Source organism: Scyliorhinus torazame, chromosome 1 (assembly GCF_047496885.1).
Source record: "Scyliorhinus torazame isolate Kashiwa2021f chromosome 1, sScyTor2.1, whole genome shotgun sequence".
NCBI lineage: Eukaryota > Metazoa > Chordata > Chondrichthyes > Carcharhiniformes > Scyliorhinidae > Scyliorhinus > Scyliorhinus torazame.
The window spans coordinates 233457667-233477994 of NC_092707.1; the positions used below are offsets into that span (position 1 = coordinate 233457667).

Consider the following 20328-nt stretch of genomic DNA (forward strand, 5'->3'; position numbering starts at 1 on the left):
CGGACAAAGCGATCTGTGGGCGGGTTAACAAGTCCATCCAGAACTACCTGGAAATAAATGATATGGGGGAGGTCTCTGCAGCGAAGGTCTGGGAAGCTCTGAAGGCAGTGGTCAGAGGGGAATTAATCTCGATAAAGGCCCACAGAGAAAAGGCGGAACGGGCTGAGAGGGATAGATTAGTGGAAGAGATACTCCAGGTGGACAGGAGATACTCGGAGGCCCCGGACACAGGGCTACTGAGGGAGCAGTGGAGGTTACAGGCGGAGTTTGGGCTGTTGACCACAGGGAAAGCGGTGGAACAGTTGAGGAAGGCAAAGGGGAGCGATTTAGGAGTATGGGGAAAAGGCAAGCAGAATGTTGGCGCACCAGCTCAGGAAAAGGGAGGCGCCAGGGAGATAGGTAAAGTAAAGATTAGAGGCGGGAATACGGTCCTGGACCCAGCGAGGGTGAACGAGGTGTTTAAGGACTTCTATAGTAAATTATATGAGTCGGAACCCCCTGCTGGAGTGGAGAGGATGAGGCAGTTTTTGGATCAGTTGAGGTTCCCGAGGGTAGATGAGGATCTGGTGGAAGGGCTGGGAGCCCCAATTGAGATTGAGGAAATAATCAAGGGCATGCAGTCGGGCAAGGCCCCGGGGCCTGATGGCTACCCGGTGGAATTTTATAAGAGGTTTTCAGAGACATTGAGCCCACTGCTGGTGCAGACATTTAACGAAGCAAGAGAGAAGGGAGTCCCTCCCCCCAACAAAGTCGCAGGCCTCGATTTCATTGATCCTGAAACGGGAGAAGGATCCGGAGCAATGCGGGTCATACAGGCCGATTTCTCCACTGAATGTGGACAAACTGCTGGCTAAGATACTGGCCACAAGGATAGAGGACTGTGTCCCGGGGATGATAGGGGAAGGCTAGACAGGGTTTGTAAAGGGCAGGCAACTCAAGGCCAATGTTCGAAGGCTTTTAAATGTTATCATGATGCCCTCAGAAGGAGAAGAGGCAGAGGTGGTGGTAGCGATGGATGCAGACAAGGCTTTTGATCAGGTGGAGTGGAATTACCTGTGGGAAGCGCTGGGAAGGTTTGGGTTTGGTGAGGGCTTCATTGACTGGGTGCCGTTGCTCTATCAGGCACCAGTAGAGAGTGTGCATACGAACTGGCTGACGTCGGGGTACTTTAAACTACACCAAGGGACCCCCTCTCCCCATTACTGTTTGCTCTGGCCATAGAGCCATGGCGATAAGGCCTCCAGGAACTGGAAAGAGCTGGTTCGGCGGGGTGTTGGAGCACCGGGTCTCGCTTTACGCAGATGACCTGCTCTTGTATATTTCAGACCCATTGGAGGGGATGGAGGAAGTAACGCAAATCTTGGGGAAATTTGGCAATTTTTCAGGGTATAAATTGAACATGGGGAAAAGCGAGGTGTTTGCGATCCAGGCAAGAGGACAGAAGAGACTGGGAGAGCTGCCCCTTAGAATGGTAGGGAAGGGCTTTCGATATCTGCGAATCCAGGTGGCCCGGGAATGGGAGGCACTGCACAAGTTAAACCTATCCCGGTTGGTAGAACAAATGGAAGGGGACTTTAAGAGATGGGACATGCTTCCGCTGTCACTGGCGGGGTGAGTACACACCGTGAAAATGATGGTCCACGCCTGATTTGTTTGTCTTTCAGTGCCTCCCCATCTTCATCACAAGGCCTTTTTCAAGCGGGTGAATAAGGTTATTTCTGGCTTTGTGTGGGCGGGTAAAACCCCGCAAGTGAAGAAAGGGGGGGGGGGGTTGGCGCTGCCGAACTTCTGCAATTACTACTGGGCGACTAATATACCCAGCAGGAGGGGTCGGCATGGGAGCGGACGGAGGTGGCGTCATGCAAAGACACCAGTTTGGGAGCACTGATAACAGCACCTCTTCCGTTCTGGCCGGCCCAATACTCCACAAGTCCGGTGGTGGTGGCGGCTCTGAGAATCTGGGGGCAATGGAGGAGATATGAGAGTGTGGAGGGAGCATCGGTTTGGACCCCGATTTATAATAATCATCGGTTTGTACCGGGGAGGCTAGATGGCGGGTTCCAGAGTTGGCAAAGGGCAGGAATTAGAAGGGTGGTGGATCTATTTATAGATGGGAGCTTCCCCAGCCTGAAAGCCCTGGAGGCTAAATTTGAATTGCCAGCAGGTAACGGGTTTAGGTATTTGCAGGTGCGATACTTCCTGAGAAAACAGGTGCTGGCCTTTCCGCTGCTGCCTCCACGGAGGATACAGGATAGAGTAGTTTCCAGTACCTGGGTGGGAGAGGGGAAGGTTTCAGATATTTACCAGGAGCTTTCGGAGGTGGAGGAAACTCCGGTGGAGGAGCTTAAGGGCAAGTGGGAGGACGGGATAGGAGGAGAGATAGAGGCGGGTCTATGGGCGGATGCCCTAAGCAGGGTTAATACCTCCTCATCGTGTGCCAGGCTCAGCCTGATGCAATTTAAGGTAGTCCACCGGGCACACATGACAGAGGCTAGGATGAGCAGGTTTTTCGGGGTAGAAGATAGGTGTGCGAGGTGCGCGGGAAGCCCAGCCAATCATGTCCACATGTTTTGGGCATGCCCGAAGCTTGGAGGGTTTTGGCAGGGTTTTGCTGGGGCAATGTCCACCGTACTAAAAACACGGGTGGTGCCGAGTCCGGAGGTGGTGATCTTTGGGGAAGAGCCGGGAGTTCAGGGGGAGAAAGAGGCTAACGTCTTGGCCTTTGCCTCCCTGGTAGCCCCGGTGACGGATCTTGTTAATGTGGAGGGACTCGAAGCCCCCCCGAGTGTAGAGACCTGGGTTAGTGACATGGCTGGGTTTCTCAGTCTCGAGAAAATAAAGTTCACCTTAAGAGGGTCAATGGTCGGGTTCACCCGGAGGTGGCAGCCGTTTGTCGCCATTCTCGGGGAAAATTTAAATGTCAGCAGATGCAGTATTCCAAGGGGGGTGGGGGGGAGGATTGTTGTTGTATGGTTGGGGTGTGTGAAGATTGAGATGGGGGGAGGCGGGGGGGGAATGTTTATTATACCATGTTGATGCCATTGTCTATGTTATTTTTATTTAAAAATTCAAATACCTTAATTAAAATATTTTTAAAAAAATAATAATAATTGCTTATTGTCACAAGTGGGCTTCAAAGAAGTTACTGTGAAAAGCCCCTAGTCGCCACATTCCGGCGCCTGTTCGGGGAGGCCGGTACGGGAATTGAACCCGCGCTGCTGGCCTTGTTCTGCATTACAAGCCAGCTGCTAGCCCACTGCTTAAACTGTGTTATATTTCCAGATCAGGGTAGTGAGTGACTTGGAGGGGACCTTCGAGATGATAGTGGTCGTAGGTTTAGAAGGTTCTGCCTAAGGTTCCTTGGCAGATTCCTGCAGTGCATTTTGTAGATGGTAGACACGGCTGCCACTGTTCATCAGTGGTGGAGGGTTTGAATGTTTGTGGAAGGGGGAGCAATCAAGCAGGTTGCTTTGTCCTGGATGGTGTTGAGCTTCTGGAGTGTTTTTGCCGCTTCATTCATCCAGGCAAGTGGAGTATTTAATTGCACTCCTGACTTGTGTCTTGCAGATGGTGGACTTTGGGTGTGGGGGTGGGGGGTAGGATTCCTGGCCACTGACCTGCTCTGGTTGCCACAGTATTAATATGACTAATCCAGCTCAGTTTCTCATCAATGGTAACTGCCAGGATGTGGATTGTGGGGGATTCAGTGATGGAAATGCCATTGAATGTCAAGGGGCGATGGATGGATCCTCTCTTGTAGGAGAGGGTCATAATTTGGCACTTGTGTGGTGCATATGTAAATTGACATTTGTCAGCCCAAACCTGGACATTGTCCAGGTCTTGCTGCATTTGGGCATGGACTGCTTCATTGTCTGAGGAGTCGCGAATGGCGCTGAACATTATGCAGTCTGTGAACATCCCCACTTCTGAACTTATGATGGAAGGGAGGTCATTGATGAAGCTGTTGAAGGAGGTTGGGCTGAGGACACTACCCTGAGGAACTCCTGCAGTGATGTCCTGGAGCAGAGATGATTGACCTCAAACACTCACAACCATCTTCCTTTGTACCAGGTATGACTTCAACCAGCAGAGTCTTCTCCCCGATTCCCATTGACTCCAGATTCGCTAGAGCTCCGTGAGGCCATACCTGGTCAAATGCTGCCTTGATGTCAAGGGCAGTCCATCTCACCTCACCTCTGGTATTCAGCTCTTTTGCCCTTGTTTGAACCAAGGCTGTAAAGATGTCAGGAGCTGAGTGACCATGGCGGAACCCATGAGCAAGTGCCGCTTGAAAGCACTGTTGAGGACTTTTTCCATCACTTTGCTGATGATGGAGAGTAGACTGATAGGGTGGTAATTGGCTGTGTTGAATTTATCCAGTTTCTTGTGTACAGGACATACCTGGGCAATTTTCCATATCGCTGGGTATATGCCAGTGCTGTAGCTGCACTGGAACAGCTTAGTTAGGGGTGCGTCAAGTTCTGGAGCACAAGTCTTCAGTACTATTGCCGGAATATGGTTAGGGCCCATAGCCGTTGCAATATTCAGTGCCATCAGCCGTTACTTGATATCATGTGGAATCAATCGTATTGGCTGAAGACTGACGTCTGTGATGCTTAGGACCTCCGGAGGAGAACGAGGTGGCACCACAGCTGGCTCTGATGTTCAGCAGGGAGGGTCAAAGCGCAGAAGAGCAATAGTCCTAGAGGACTAGAGGGGCAGCACGGTAGCCTTGTGGATAGCACAATTGCTTCACAGCACCAGGGTCCCAGGTTCGATTCCGGCTTGGGTCACTGTCTGTGCGGAGTCTGCACGTCCTCCCCGTGTGTGCGTGGGTTTCCTCCGGGTGCTCCGGTTTCCTCCCACAGTCCAAAGATGTGCAGGTTAGGTGGATTGGCCATGATAAATTGCCCTTAGTGTCCAAAATTGCCCTTAGTGTTGGGTGGGGTTACTGGGTTATGGGGATAGGGTGGAGGTGTTGACTTTGGGTAGGGTGCTCTTTCCAAGAGCCGGTGCAGACTCGATGGGCCGAATGGCCTCCTTCTGCACTGTAAATTCTATGAAAATTCTATGACTCTATAGTCAGGGGCACAGATAGGCGTTTCTGTGGATGTGAAAGAGACTCCAGGATGGTATGTTGCCTACCTGGTGCCAGGGTCCAGGATGTCTCAGAACGGGAAGCAGATATCCTGAAGGGGGAGGGCAAACAGGCAGAGGTCGTTGCACATGTTGCTACTAACAACATAGGCAGGAAGTGGCATGAGGTCCTGCAGCAGGAGTTCAGGGAGCTTGGCAGAAAGTTAAAAGACAGGACCGCTAGGGTTGTAATCTCAGGATTACTCCCTGTGCCACGTGCCAGTGAGGCTAGAAATAGGAAGATGAAGCAGCTAAACACGTGGCTAAACAGCTGGTGTAGGAGGGAGGGTTTCAGTTATCTGGACCACTGGGAGCTCTTCCGGGGCAGGCGTGACCTGTATAAGAAGGACGGGTTGCATCTAAACTGGATAGGCATGAATATCCTGGCCGCGAGGTTTGCTAGTGTAATACGGGAGGGTTTAAACTAGTATGGCAGGGGGGTGGGTACCGGAGCAATAGGTCAGAAGGTGAAAACATTGAGGGAGAACAAGGGAATAGGGCCAGTATGGCTCTGAGGAAGAGCAGACAGGGAGATGTTGCTGAAAACAGCGGGTCTGGTGGCCTGAAGTGCATATGTTTTAATGCAAGAAGCATAACAGGTAAGGCAGATGAACATAGACCTTGGATTAGTGCTTAGAACTATGACATTGTTGCCATTACAGAGACCTGGTTGAGGGAAGGGCAGGATTGGCAGCTAAACGTTCCAGGATTTAGATGCTTCAGGCGGGATAGAGGGGGATGTAAAAGGAGTGCTACTGGCTAAGGAGAATATCACAGCTGTACGACGGGAGGACACTTCAGAGGGCAGCGAGGCTATATGGGTAGAGATCAGTAATAAGAAGGGTGCAATCACAATGTTGGGGGTATACAACAGGCTTCCCAACAGCCAGCGGGAAATAGAGGTGCAGATTAGTAGACAGATTTTGGAAAGGAGTAAAAGCAACAGGGTTGTTGTGATGAGAGACTTCAACTTCCCCAATATTGACTGGGACACACTTCGTGCGAGGGGCTTGGACGGGGCAGAGTTTGTAAGGAACATCCAGGAGGGCTTCTTAAAACAATATGTAGATAGTCCAACTACAGAAGGGGTTGTACTAGACCTGGTATTGGGGAATGAGCACGGCCAGGTGGTAGAAGTTTCAGTAGAGGAGCGTTTCGGGAACAGTGACCAGAAGTTCGTAAGTTTTAAAGTGCTGGTGGACAAGGATAAGAGTGGTCCTAGGATGAATGTGCTAAATTGGGGGAAGGCTAATTATAAGAATATTAGGCGGGAACTGAAGAACCTAGATTGGGGGCGGATGTTTAAGGGTAAATCAACATATTACATGTGGGAGGCTTTCAAATGTCAGTTGAAAGGAATTCAGGACCGGCATGTTCCTGTGAGGAAGAAGGATAAATACGGCAACTTTCGGGAACCTTGGATAACGAGAGATATTGTAGGCCTCGTCAAAAATAAAAAGGAAGCATTTGTCAGGGCTAGATGGCTGGGAACTGACGAAGCCTCTGTGGAATACAAGGAAAGTAGGAAGGAACTTAAGCAAGGAGTCAGGAGGACTAAAAGGGGTCACAAAGATCATGGGCAAATAGGGTTACAGAAAATCCCAAGGCTTTTTACACGTACACAAAAAGCAAGCGGGTAGCCAGGGAAACGGTTGGCCCACTGAAGGATAGGCAACGGAATCTATGTGTGGAGCCAGAGGAAATGGGCGAGGTACTAAATGAATACTTTGCATCAGTATTCACCAAAGAGAAGGAATTGTTGGATGTTGAGTCTGGAGAAGGGTGTGCAGATAGCCTGGATGACATTGAGATCGAAAAAGACAAGGTGTTGGGAGTCTTGAAAAATGTTACGGTAGTTAAGTCCCCAGGGCCTGATGGGATCTACCCCAGAATACTGAAGGAGGCTAGAGAGGAAATTGTTGAGGCCTTGACAGAAATCTTCGGATCCTCGCTGTCTTCAGGTGATGTCCCGGAGAATAGCCAATGTTGTTCCTTTGTTTAAGAAGGGTAGCAAGGATAATGCAGGGAACTACAGGCCGGTGAGTCTTACGTCAGTGGTAGGAAAATTACTGGAGAGAATTCTTCGAGACAGGATCTACTCAATTTCGAATCAAATGGACGTATTAGCGAGAGGCAGCACGGTTTTGTGAAGGGAAGGTCGTGTCTCACTAACTTGATAGAGCTTTTCGAGGAGGTCACAAAGATGATTGATGCAGGTAGAGCAGTGAGTGTTGTCTATATGGACTTCAGTAAAGCCTTTGACAAGGTCCCTCATGGCAGACTGGTACAAAAGGTGAAGTCACACGGGATCAGAGGTGAGCTGGCAAGATGGATACAGAACTGGCTAGACAATAGAAGACAGAGAGTAGCAATGGAAGGGTGCTTTTCTGATTGGAGGGCTGTGACCAGTGGTGTTCCACAGAGATCAGTGCTGGGACCTTTGCTGTTTGTAGTATATATAAATGATTTGGAGGAAAATGTAACTGGTCTGATTAGTAAGTTTGCGGACGACACAAAGGTTGGTGGAATTGCGGATAGCGATGAGGACTGTCAGAGGATACAGCAGGATTTAGATTGTTTGGAGACATGTGCGGCGAGATGACAGATGGAGTTTAATCCGGACAAATGTGAGGTAATGCTTTTTGGAAGGTCTAATACAGGTAGGGAATATACAGTAAATGGTAGAACCCTCAAGAGTATTGACAGTCAAAGGGATCTAGGTGTACAGGTCCACAGGTCACTGAAAGGGGCAACACAGGTGGAGAAGGTAGTCAAGGCGGCATACGGCATGCTTGCCTTCATTGGCCGGGGCATCGAGTATAGAAATTGGCAAGTCATGTTGCAGCTGTATAGGACCTTAGTTAGGCCACACGTGGAGTATAGTGTTCAATTCTGGTCGCCACACTACCAGAAGGATGTGGAGGCTTTAGAGAGGGTGCAGATGAGATTTACCAGGATGTTGCGTGGTATGGAGGGCATTAGCTATGAGGAGCAGTTGAATAAACTCGGTTTGTTCTCACTGGAATGACAGAGGTTGAGGGGCGACCTGATAGAGGTCTACAAAATTATGAGGGGTATAGACAGAGTGGATAGTCAGAGGCTTTTTCCCAGGGTAGAGGGGTCAATTACTAGGGGGCATTGGTTTAAGGTGCGAGGGGCAAGGTTTAGAGATGCACGAGGCATGTTTTTTTTTATACAGAGGGTAGTGGGTGTCTGGAACTCGCTGCCGGAGGTGGTGGTGGAAGCAGGGACAATAGTGACGTTTAAGGGGCATCCTGACAAATACATGAATAGGATGGGGATAGAGGGATACGGACCTCAGAAGTGTACAAGATTTTAGTTTAGACGGGCAGCATGGTCAGTGCAGGCTTGGAGGGCCGAAGGGCCTGTTCCTATGCTGTACTTTTCTTTGTTCTTTTTTCTTTGTATTTGCCAGCCGGCTTCTCCAACAATTTAGTCAGTACCACTTTTCCTGAGTTATACAGTCATAGAGTTATACAGCACAGAAATTTATACGAATCCCATTTACCAGTCCATAGCTAACTATGCCGCGGCAATGTAAGTGCTCGCCCAGTTCTTTTCTCCCTTCCAATTCCGGATTTATAGCGGTTACTTGAATCCTCAATAGTGAAGACTGATGGACAATACCTGTTCAAATATCTGCCACCTCCTTGTTTTCCATTAAGAATTCTCCAGACTCACTTTCTACAGGACCAACGCTCACTTTGGTTTAAAATATTTTTATTGAATGAATATATAAACAAAATAAAACAAACCATCCCTTCAAACAAAACAGCAACCCTCCAACAGCTGATGGCGACGAGCTCTTTTAAAAACAGACTGAAAGGCCACCATCCCAATGCTCACTTTGTTAACGAGTATCTTTTTTGAATATTTATAGGAACTCTTACTATCGGTTTTTATATTTCTGGCCAGCTTTCTCTCGTACTGATTCTTTCCCCTCATCCTTTGCTGTTCCTTATATTCTGCCCAATCTTCTGACCTATTGACTCTTAACTAGTCAATCAGACAAACTGGCTGTGATGTTTCCTTAAGAACAGCAAACATACATCAAAAGTTTCATTAACTCTGAATATTTGCAGAGGACATGATAGGCGCCACATAGATGCAAAATCGAGGATTTTTTTGATCTTCCTTCATGGGATATGGGTGTCACTGGTTTGGCCAGCATTTATTGCCCTTCCCTAATTGCCCTCGAGAAGGTGGTGGTGAGCTACCTTCTTGAACCGCTGCAATCTACATGATGCAGGTACACCCAGTGCTGTTATTGAGGGAGTTCCAGATTTTGGCCCTGTAGCCATCTGGGATGTCCACTTACAACAAGAAACATGGACGTTCGCAAAGCCTCAAGGGAAATATGGACAATGTAAGATTCAGGCAGACACAGAGCCTGCATGTATATTCGTGAGCAGAGAATCCAGACAGCATCGAAACCCCCAACTGATTAGCATTTTAATGGCCCATCTCCGTAAGACAAAGGATTGATACTCAGGTAACCGATACAATTAAAGGCATTTCGGCGCCGCTCCCTTTACTCAGGAAGCATAAACAGCAGGGTTAATGACCGCTTAGGACACGCTCAGCCATCAAGGCACCCACCCCTTTATTGGCTCAGATCAAAGGCAGTGATCGAGAACTGCCCAATTAATTGGGTCCAAACCCAAGGACCGCCCAAAAGAACGCGAACGCCCCCCCCAAAGGATAAAGAGAAACACTGCCATGTGTTCCCTCTCTTTTGGACCTGGCGCTCTGGCAATGTCCATCTCCAACTGCAGCACCACGACCAGAAGCAAGTCCAAGTTCAACGCTCGCTACCAGACGGATGAGCCGAGCTGAACAACAGTTACTTCTTCAGACCCAGCAGGTCCAGATTTGAACAAAGGCCACTGTTCCTCTGACCTAAGCTGGGTGCCTGAAGTTAAGTACAGGTTGTCATAGTTGTTAGGTATAGTTTAGCTCGTAGTGTTTATGTTGCATGTATAAGTTAATCTTGTGTGTAAATAAAGTATTGTTCAACTTGAACTAACTAACTGGTTGTTGGGTCTTTGATCAATATCCGGTTGAACCTTGTGGTGGTATCATTTAATACCTGGCGACTCCGGAAGCAATATAATATCAATATCTAGATAAAAGGGCAACCTTATTGACTGCCATATTTATAAGAGTAAATATAGCAACAGCCCAAAGACAATGAAGGAACGCCAATATCATTCCACGTTAGGATGGTGTGTGACTTGGAGGGAAACTTGCAAGTGATGGCATTACCATGCATTTGCTGCCCTTTTCCTTCTAGATAGTAGTAGTTGTGGGTTTGGGTGGTGTCCGAGGAGTCTTGGTGAGTTCCTGCAGTGCACCTTGCCAATTGTACACACTGCTGCCACTGTGCATCAGTGGTGGAGAGTGATGTGTGTGTGCAGGGTGCCAATCAAGCAGTCTTCTTTGTCCTGCATGGTGTTGAGCCTCTTGAATGCTGTTTAGAGCTGCACTGATCCAGACCAGCAGAGGGTATTCTATCTGATTTGTGCCTTGTCAATGCTGGACAGCTTGTGGGGAATCAGGAGGCAACTTGCTCACCGCAGGATTCCGAGGATCTGACCTGCTCTTGTAGCTATGTTATTTATATGGCTAGTCCAGTTCGGTTTCTGGTTAATGGTAACCCGCAGGATGTTGATTGTGGGGGATTCAGTGATAGTAACGCCATTGAATGAGGATTGGATTATTGTCATGTGTACCGAAGTACAGTGAAAAGTATTGTTCTGCGTGGAGCTGACAGATCATTCCATAAATGAAAAGAAAATACATAATAGGGCACACATAAAATACACAATGTAAATGTGTAGACACGGGCATCGGGTGAAGCATACAGGAGTGTAGTACTACTCAGTAGAGAAGATGTGTGAAGAGAGTAGATCAGTCCATAAGGAGGTCATTTAGGAGTCTGGCAACAGTGGGGAAGGAGCTGTTTTTGAATCTGCTAGTGCGTGTTCTCAGACTTTTGTATCTCCTGCCCGATGGAAGAAGTTGGAAGAGTAAACCGGGTGGGAGGGGTCTTTGATTATTGCGCCCGCTTTCCCAAGGCAGCGGGAGGTGTAGATAGAGTCAATGGATGAGAGGCAGGTTCATGTGATGAATTGGCTAGTGTTCACAACTCTCTGTAGTTTCTTCTGGTCTTGGGCCGAGCAGTTGCCATACCAGGCTGTGTTGCAGCCAGATACGGTGCTCTCTATGGTGCACCTGGAAAAGTTGGTAAGAGTCAATGTGGACATGCCGAATTTCCTTAGTTTCCTGAGGAAGCATAGGTGCTGTTGTGCTTTCTTGGTGGTAGCGTCGACGTGGGTGGACCAGGACAGATTTCTGGTGATGTGCACACCTAGGAATTTGAAGTTGTGAACCATCTCCACCTCGGCAAGGAACGATTGGAGATGATCATCAGCTGGCACTTTTCAGCCCAACCCTAGATATTGTCCAGGTCTTGCTGCCTTGGACTGTATCAATATCTGTGGAGTCGTGAAGAGTGTTGAACATTGTGTAAACAACAAACATCACTGGGCAGCCCCATTTTGGACCTCCAACCACCACGGGCATCTTCCTTTGTGGCTCGGTGTGACTCCAACCAGCAGAGTTTCCCCCAGATTCTCAGGCTCCTTGAAGTCATACTCTGTCAAATGATACCTTGATGTCCAGGGCAGTTACTCTCACCTCATCTCTGGAATTCAGCTTTCTTTTTAATTCAGCTCTTTTTTCTTGTTTGATCTAAGGCTTTAATGAGGTCAGGTGCTGAGTGTCCCTGGTGGAACCCAAACTGAGTGCCAGTGAGCAAGATGTTGCTAAGCAAGTGCTGGTTGACAGCACTGTTGATGACCCCTTCCCATCACCTTACTGATGATTGAGAGTCAACAGTGTGGGGTAGTAATTAGCCAGGTTGGATTTGTCCTGCTTTTTGTGTACAGGATATACCTGGGCAATTTTCCACATTGCCGGGGTAGATGCCAGTGTTGTAGCTATATTGGAACAGCTTATCTAAGAGCGCAAAAGTTCTGGAATACATGTTTTACTGCTGGAATATTATTAGGGCCCATAGCCTTTGCAGTACCCAGTGCTTTCAGTGAATCAAATTGGTTAAAGACTGGCAGTCGTGATGCTGAGGACCTCAGGAGGAGGTGGCCAAAATGGATCATCCACTTGGCACTTCCAGCTGAAGATTGTTACAAATGCTTCAACCTTATCTTTGCATTGAATTGCTGGGCTCTCATTATTGAGGATGGGGGCATTTGTGGAGCCTCCTCCTCCAGTGAAGTGTTTAATTGTCCACCACCAACAACTGTACATGTGGCAGCACTGCAGGGATTCAATCTGGTCTGTTGGTTGTGGGATCCCTTTGCTCTGTCTATCACATGTTGCTAACGCTGTTTGACATGCAAGTAGTCGTCTGCTGCAGCTTCACCAGATTGACACCTCATTTTTCAGTTAAGCCTGGTGATGCTCCTGGCATGCCCTCCTGCTCTCTTCAATGGACTGGGGTTGATCCCCTAGCTTGATAGGAATGGTAGAGTGGGGGATATGCCAGGCCATGAGGTGACAGATTGTGGTTGTATACTATTCTGTTGCTCCTGCTGGTAGTCCGTAGTGCCTCATGGAAGCCCAGTCAGGAGTTGCTAGATCAATTTGAAATGCTATCCCGTTTTGCACGGATGGTAGGCCACACAACATGGAGGGTTTCCTCAATGTGAAGACAGGACTTTGTCTCCATACAGACTGTGGTGACCACTCCGACTTATACTGTTATGGACAGATGCATCTGCGGCAGTAGAGTGGTGAGGGCGAGGTCAAGTTTGTTTTCCCCTCACACCCGCCACAGTCCCAGTCTAGCAGCTCTGTCCATTCGGACTCGGCCAGCTGTGTCAGTAGTATTGCTACCGAGCTACCATTAGTGAGGGACATTGAAGTCTCCCACCCAGAGTACATTCTGATTCTTGCCACCCTCAGTGCTTCCTCGAAATGATGTTGAACATGGAAGAACTGATTAGTCAACTGGGGGATGGGGGTGAAGTACCTGATAACAGTTATTGGCTTCTCTTGCAAGGGAAATGGATCCTTCCTATCTATTGTACCTAGACTTCCATAATTTCATTCCACTTTGAATAAATCTCAGGTTCCTCTGCTCCAGCCTATACAGTTGTTCTCCATAGTTTAATTTTTTTCCGACCTGTCAGCATTCTCAACATTTGTTATTTTTGAAAAATCAGTAAGACATTTAAAGAAGTTCGATTTCAACACAATGTTAACATTCTTCTTCAAATTTGTCCCAAAATACTTTATTGTTTTCAGAAGAAACATTTACACTCCAGCAAATATCCTTAAGAACTTAAAAAGAGCTAATTTTCTTACCTTTGGTTCTTCAGTTCCCATTTCTCCACTATCGATATTCAGATTGGCTTCACTGTGAAGTGAAATTGTGCGGTTACAGTAAGCTTAAAATGAGAATGAGCTTTTAAAAAAATACAGCCAACCCCAATTTACGATATTTTTGTATCTGATGGTGGAGGACGATTGCCACAAAATACAGAACAATGTGCAGCCTGAGCATTTAGCTTGGCTTTAGTGTGGCTGAATGCACTGCATTTTACCTGAAAATGTATGATTGAGGTTAGGAATGAGGAGGTGGGAGTGGATTTCAAGGGAGACTGGTGGGTCATAATGTGGATGTCAATGTTCCCTGGCGAGCTTGAACAGCAGCTATTGCTGCATTTTCCACCCTTCCATTAATATGTTAAACTATTAATGGAGCCTTTCTCATACCACAATTACATTAAATGTCAGACAACTGGAAGAGCAGTTGTTTTGAAATCATAACAAAGACAGCAGTGTGGTTTTATTGACTGTTACAAAACAAACAGAATGCCAGCTCCATAACAAAACAACTACTACAGACAGGACTGCCACGTTAAAAAGGTAGAATTAAGCTCGAACTTTACCTATCCTCATTTTAAATCATGCTTTCATTCTCAATAGATTAGGTTCTCCTAATCCATGCTCTGAGAATCAAAAACTCTTCGTACCAGGAACATTTTCTCACCATTGTGAAATAGGGAATAAAAGGAAAATTGCAAGAAAAACACAAATTCCTTCTGGAAGTCCTGCACTTTGTTAAACTTCAAATAAAATGCAAGCAATAGCTTAAGCAGCTTTGTGCCCCTCAGGCTACTTAATGTTGAATTGCAACCCCTGTCTTTACCACATGAAAACACTAACAAACTTGAATCTTGGAGTGGGTTGAGAATATGAATGGTAGGATAATTAACAGGTTGATGCCTTCACAGCTAAAATGGTGGGACACAGGTTCAGGCCATCACTCCTTAGCCTGAAACTTTCCAATCTTGGCTAGGCTGCCAAGGACATGTGCCAAATACAAGAGAAGAGCCTCCCTAGAAGGAAGCGGGAATAAGTTTGCAGGTACACTAGTGTGAGACCATCCCCAAAAGGTTATCCAAACTAACAGCCAGAGAATAGTGCACTGGAAATGAACCAGAGTGAGGGGAAGAACACATTTAAAGTAGGTTCTGATCAACTGATACCATATATTTTAAATACCATCTGAAAGGATGAAACATGGTGATTCGGCACACTGTTCATGATTGTTTAAACAACCACAATGCGTGTTCACATTTGAAGTCGCTTTCTCAATAGGGAGGAACCAAATTCCAAACTAAAACATGTTAAATATAATTTTTTTAAATACCTCACTATTTGGATTTAGTTCACCTTGTATTTATCTATTACTCTGCTGATCTGTCTGCCAAACAATTGAAAAATACCATAATTCCTTTTTAATCCCTGCACTGATCGAATCGCAGTTGTCTGTTTGTAGTGCAATCGTGTTAGATTTATTTTATTTCTATTTGATCGACAATATAAGAGTAACATTGAAAAATTATAGATATTTATCCCTCTAATCCAATTTAAAGGCAACACATACACACTCTACAGGGGTTTCCTCCGGGTGCTCCGGCTTCTTCACATAGTTCAAAGATTAGGTGGATTGGCCATGATCAGTGGCCACGATCGATATGATGGGTTATCGGGATAGGGGCATGGGAGTGGGCCTAGGCAGAGTGTTGTTTCAGAGGGTCAATGCAGACTCAATGGGCCAAATGGCCTCCTTCTGCACTGTAGGGATTCCATGGATACAAATGAACAATCTATCGCATCTGAAATGTAATGAAACCTCCTAAGGTGCCTCATAATAACCTCATAATAAAACAAAGTATGACAAGGCAGTATTCGGTCAGATGACAAAATGCTTGGTCAAAGGGAAGATTTTAAGGAACGTCTTAAAGGAGGAAAGCGATACAGAGATGGAGGGGTTTAGGAGGGGATTCAAGAGCTTAGGGACAAGGCCATTGAAGGCACAGCCACCAATATTAGAGCAATTAAAATTAGTACAAGGCCAGAATTAGAAGAGCATAGATATCCCACAGCATTTTGAGGCAGAGCGAGATTATAAGATGGGAAAGGCAAGGCCATGGCAGGGCGTAAATATAAAGGATGAGGATTTTAAAGTCAAGATATTGCTTTACTAGGACCAAATGTAGATCAGCAAGCACGTGGATGATAGGGTTGGCCTAGTGTGAAGTATAGAACATGAAAGGAGAAAAATGGGGGCAAGTTTGTACTTTTTGTATTGATTTTCATCTGCTACCCACACTTGGCTCACTATGTGTGATATGGAAATAATTACTGATGAAGTTTTTAAAAATAAATTTCGAGTACCCAATTTTTTTTCCCCCATTAGGGGCAATTTAGCGTGGCCAATCCACCTATCCTGCACATCTTTTTGGGTTGTGGGGGTGAGACCCACGCAGACATGGGGAGAAAGTGGGGCCAGGATCGAACCTGGGCCCTCAGTGCCGTGAGGCAGCAGTGCTAACTACTCCACCACCCTGCTGCCCCAATTATTGGTGAAGTTAAGAGAGATTCAAGGCTTAGCACTTGACAGATTCCCATCCTGAAAACTCATCAATAAAATAAACAGAATGCCGAGTTCCATAGCAAAATAACTGGGCACCTAAATCAGGAGATATCAGAATCGTACAAGATTGTCAGACCACACCTTGAGTAGGGATCAACCAAGACCAGGGAGACAGAGATAATTCAATGAGGTTATGACTGAATTTTGAGAAAATGTTGAAGAAGCCAGTGCTTTTTAGACTGGAAACGAGACAACTAAGATGACACCTCCAAAAGTAACTGAGGGTTAGGGTTATAGGAAAGGTGCATGTAGAACTGGACTTCAAATTAAATTATGACAGAAAATCAAAGGGGGATAAAATCAAGAGGGGAAAAGCCAAAATTGGAACAAACTAATCTAAATTCTTCACAAAAGAAATGATCGACAAATGCAACAAACATCTGGGAACAATAATGGAGACCAAAAAACGTGGAATAATTTCTTAGCTGGACTTAATATAATGGTGAACTGTGGATTATTTCTGGATAAATAAAACAAGATGAGAAAAATAGCTTTCCTCCTCCTCTAACTACAGTATTATCTTCTCAAAATTGATTTCACTCCATCAGTTATTTGAGAAGCAGTACACTGTGTCCCCATTAAAATTTTAAATTAGAATAAATGATAGTATGTCAAGGCAGATTATCATAACACATTTGATTGTTTGCCTCCATTATGCTGCAAATTGTTGTTGATGCAGCAAGATATTACATGACATTGAAATTGCACACGTGAAACAGGCAATGCAATTCAACCAGTCACTTATTATCCTTCACACAAGCAACTAGTCTGATTCCCAAAATGTCTGCACTCTTTGGACTCCCTTTTTTCAACCACTCTATCCAACCTGCTTGCAAATGTTGATGTGGCCTCGGCTTCAACCACTAAGTCTGACTGATCGATAGTCACAACCATTTGTATAAATAAGCTCCTTCTGCTCGGTGTTCAAAACTATTTCATTAACTTTTTATACAGGAAAGCGTTATTGTACTTGCTTTCAAGGTTTTGTAAACTTAGTCTCCAAATATTACTAGTTTATTATTTTTAACTAAGATGTACCACATCAATCTGGATAAGTGTGAGGTGATGCACTTGGGCAGGACAAAGCAAAGGAATACATGATAAACGACAGGACCCTGGGAAGCACTGAGGATCAGAGGGAACTTGGTGTCGTGTATACCGGTCCCTTAAGGTAGCAGGACAGGTGGATAATGGTTAAGAAGGCATATGGTATACTTGCCTTTATTGGCCGAGGCATAGAGTTTAAGAGCAGAGGTTATGCTGGAAATGTATAAAACATTGGTTAGGCCACAACTAGAGATTGCGTGCGGTTCTGGAATCCACATAATTGGAGGGATGTAATAGCTGGATAGGGTACAGAGGATGTTGCCTGGGCTGAAGAGTGTTAGTTATGAAAAGAGATTAGATAGACTGGAGTTATTTTTCTTGGAGCAAAGGAGACTGAGAGGTGGACATGATTGAGATGTATAAAATTATGAGAGGCATAGTTAGAGTAGACAGGAAGAACTTTTCCCCTTGGTGGAGGGATCAATGACCAGGGGGCATAGACTTAAGATAAGTGGCTGGCCGTTTAGAGAGGATGTGAGGAAACACCTTTTCACCCAGAGGGCGGTGGTTTAGAACTCGCTGCCTGAAAGGGCGGTGGAGGCCGAGACCCTCATAAGAAGTATTGAGATGTGCATCTGCAATGCCAAGGCATTCATAGTTATGAGCCAAATGCTGGAAAATAGGATTAAAATTCTTAGGTGGTTGGTTTTTGACCAGTGCAGACTCAATGGGCCAAAGGGCCTTTTCTGTGCTGTAGACCTCTATGACTCTATGGCAACTACAAACTTTGAATTTCATCTCCCATATTTTTAGCCATTTCACCACTTCATCAATATCCATTTGCAGTTTCCTTTATATATTCATCATGTGCCTCAAAAGCCACAACTCTGCAGCCTCAATTCTTTTCTGTATTGCTTCCCACCACTCGCTTTCCTAGTCAAAATTGGTGTAATACAGCACTCCGAAGATTCTCAGCTTTGTTTTCACGGCTAGTTTTTTTATTTATATTTTTTATAAATTTAGAGTACCCAATTTATTTTTTCCAATTAAGGGGCAATTTAGCGTGGCCAATCCACCTACCCTGCACATCTTTAGGTTGTGGGGATAAAACCCATGCAAACACGAGGATAATGTGCAAACTCCACACGGACAGTGACCCAGAGCCACGATCAAACCTTGAACTTCGGCGCCGTGAGGCAGCAGTGCTAACCACTGAGCCACCTTGCTGCCCTTTCATGGCTTGTTTTGATCAGGTAGGTCACACAGGTAGAGAAATTTGGTCACAAAGAAAGGATGTTAACATCGGGCAGAATGTTCAACCAAGGAGTAAGACAAAAGATTTGAATGGTCAGACGTGCATTTAAAAAAATGAAGAGATTCTGATCAACTGAAAATTAGAAAATACCTCCCACCAAAAAGTGGGACTGGTGTCCAAGTTTGCAGATGATTGTAAAATTGGAGACATAGTTCTAAAGAGCAAAGGAAATTGCAAATGGATATCGATGAAGGGGTGGACCAACTAAAAAAGTGGGAATGAAATTAAAATTTAGTAAATATGTAGCAGCACACCTTGGTTAAAAATAATAAAAGTCTGAATAAAGGCTTAGGTTCTCAAAGCCTTAAAAGCAACACCTGAAGTAGGATAAGGCTTTCCTTCGATATAAAAAGCTAGTTTAGAACAGTGAGCAGCTTATTTACACAAATGGTTGTGTGACTATGGAGCAGCCAGAAATGGTGGCTGAAGCAGAGGCCACATCAACATTCGCAAGTCGATTGGATAAGGTTGTTTAAACAAAAAGCAAATTCCAATCAATATGTTCAGTAACCATTTGAATTTGCCCAACAAGGCAAATTGAAGCTGACCATGCAGAAAGGGCAGGAATAGCACCAACTAATCTGTGCAACCATTAGTATTTACACTTACGTAACAATATATGTTAGGATATATTTGATTAAAATTGAAATTGATGGAGTGAGATAGGCATAAGTAGAAACCAAATTGAAAACCCAAAACATCTCACCTTTGTGAGCATTCAGCTTTCAGTGGCGACATTAAAAAACCTGACAAAATCTTAAAAATACAATTAGCTCTGCTTTCATGCAAAATTAAACATTAGCCAGAGACCATTTGTTAATAACTTGAACCATTGCCTTACTCTTTTTCTGTATTCGCAGGACAGTCCTCTTCCTCAGTCTCTTCACAACCCCATTTGTTTTTAAAGCTGCGATCACTTTGAGCTGACGATCTATCCAAAGCTGCAACAAAACCAGAAATAGTTCATACAGATGACAGGCAACCAACCACTTCCTTTAACTTCAACATAGTAGATTAGCTAGGAAACACCATTCCACTGCATCATAAAACAGTCTGAGTGAATAAAATCTGGAATTGTACAGCTAGGGGAAGGTGTTTTTCCTCAGTTACAGCTTGTGAAATCTTCAGTAATAATGCGAGTAACATTTATTAGTATCACAAGTAGGTTTACATGAACACTGCAATGAAGTTACTGTGAAAATCCCCTCACACTACGGCACCTGTTCAGGTACAGAGGGAAAATTCAGAATGTCCAATTCACCTAACAGCACGTCTTTCAGGGCTTGTGGGAGGAAACCAGACCACCCGGAAGAAACCCACGCAGACACATGGGCAGTGACCCAAGCCGGGAATCGAACCTGGGTCCCTGGCGCTGTGAAGCAATAGTGCTACCTACTGTGCTACCATGCCACCCCAGTATTACATCCTGCATCAACCCCACAACTTTCTGAGCATCGCTGAATCCTAGCTCAACCATAGCAACTCTGCTGCCCTGTTCCCATACTCCAGGCACTTCTGATCAATCCGCACCTAAATTTAGCCTTCACAGCTTCTATGTCCTAGTGTTCAAATTCAACCTGTATATAAACACCCAAACCTGACCCCCAAGACCTTGCCACCATGAAAAGTATTGCATTGGAAATCACAACCAACAGGCCATCACCAATCATTGCATCTCATTCACAATCTACCAATTCTTCTCCCTGCCACGATGCGGACAGCTTCAAACAACTCAACAGTAGCCTTGCTCATACCCTGTCCCTTTCAGCTCTTCAGTTCT

General features: G+C 45.6%; 1 protein-coding gene across 6 annotated transcripts in view; it reads right to left on the minus strand.

Moving 5' to 3' along the window:
- The window catches only part of senp6a (SUMO specific peptidase 6a), a 209781-nt gene that overhangs the window by 141311 nt on the left and 48142 nt on the right, over positions 1-20328 (minus strand). For 5 of the 6 annotated variants that reach the window (XM_072503335.1, XM_072503322.1, XM_072503316.1 and 2 more), the window contains exons 2-3: positions 19390-19489; positions 13546-13597 (exon numbers count right to left, since the gene is read on the minus strand). In XM_072503335.1, coding sequence (XP_072359436.1) covers positions 13546-13566 — 21 coding nt within the window. In that variant the 5' untranslated portion in view covers positions 13567-13597; positions 19390-19489. Of the gene's footprint in view, positions 1-13545; positions 13598-19389; positions 19490-20328 lie in introns of those variants that run through there. The other variant, XM_072503344.1, reaches the window with a different exon arrangement.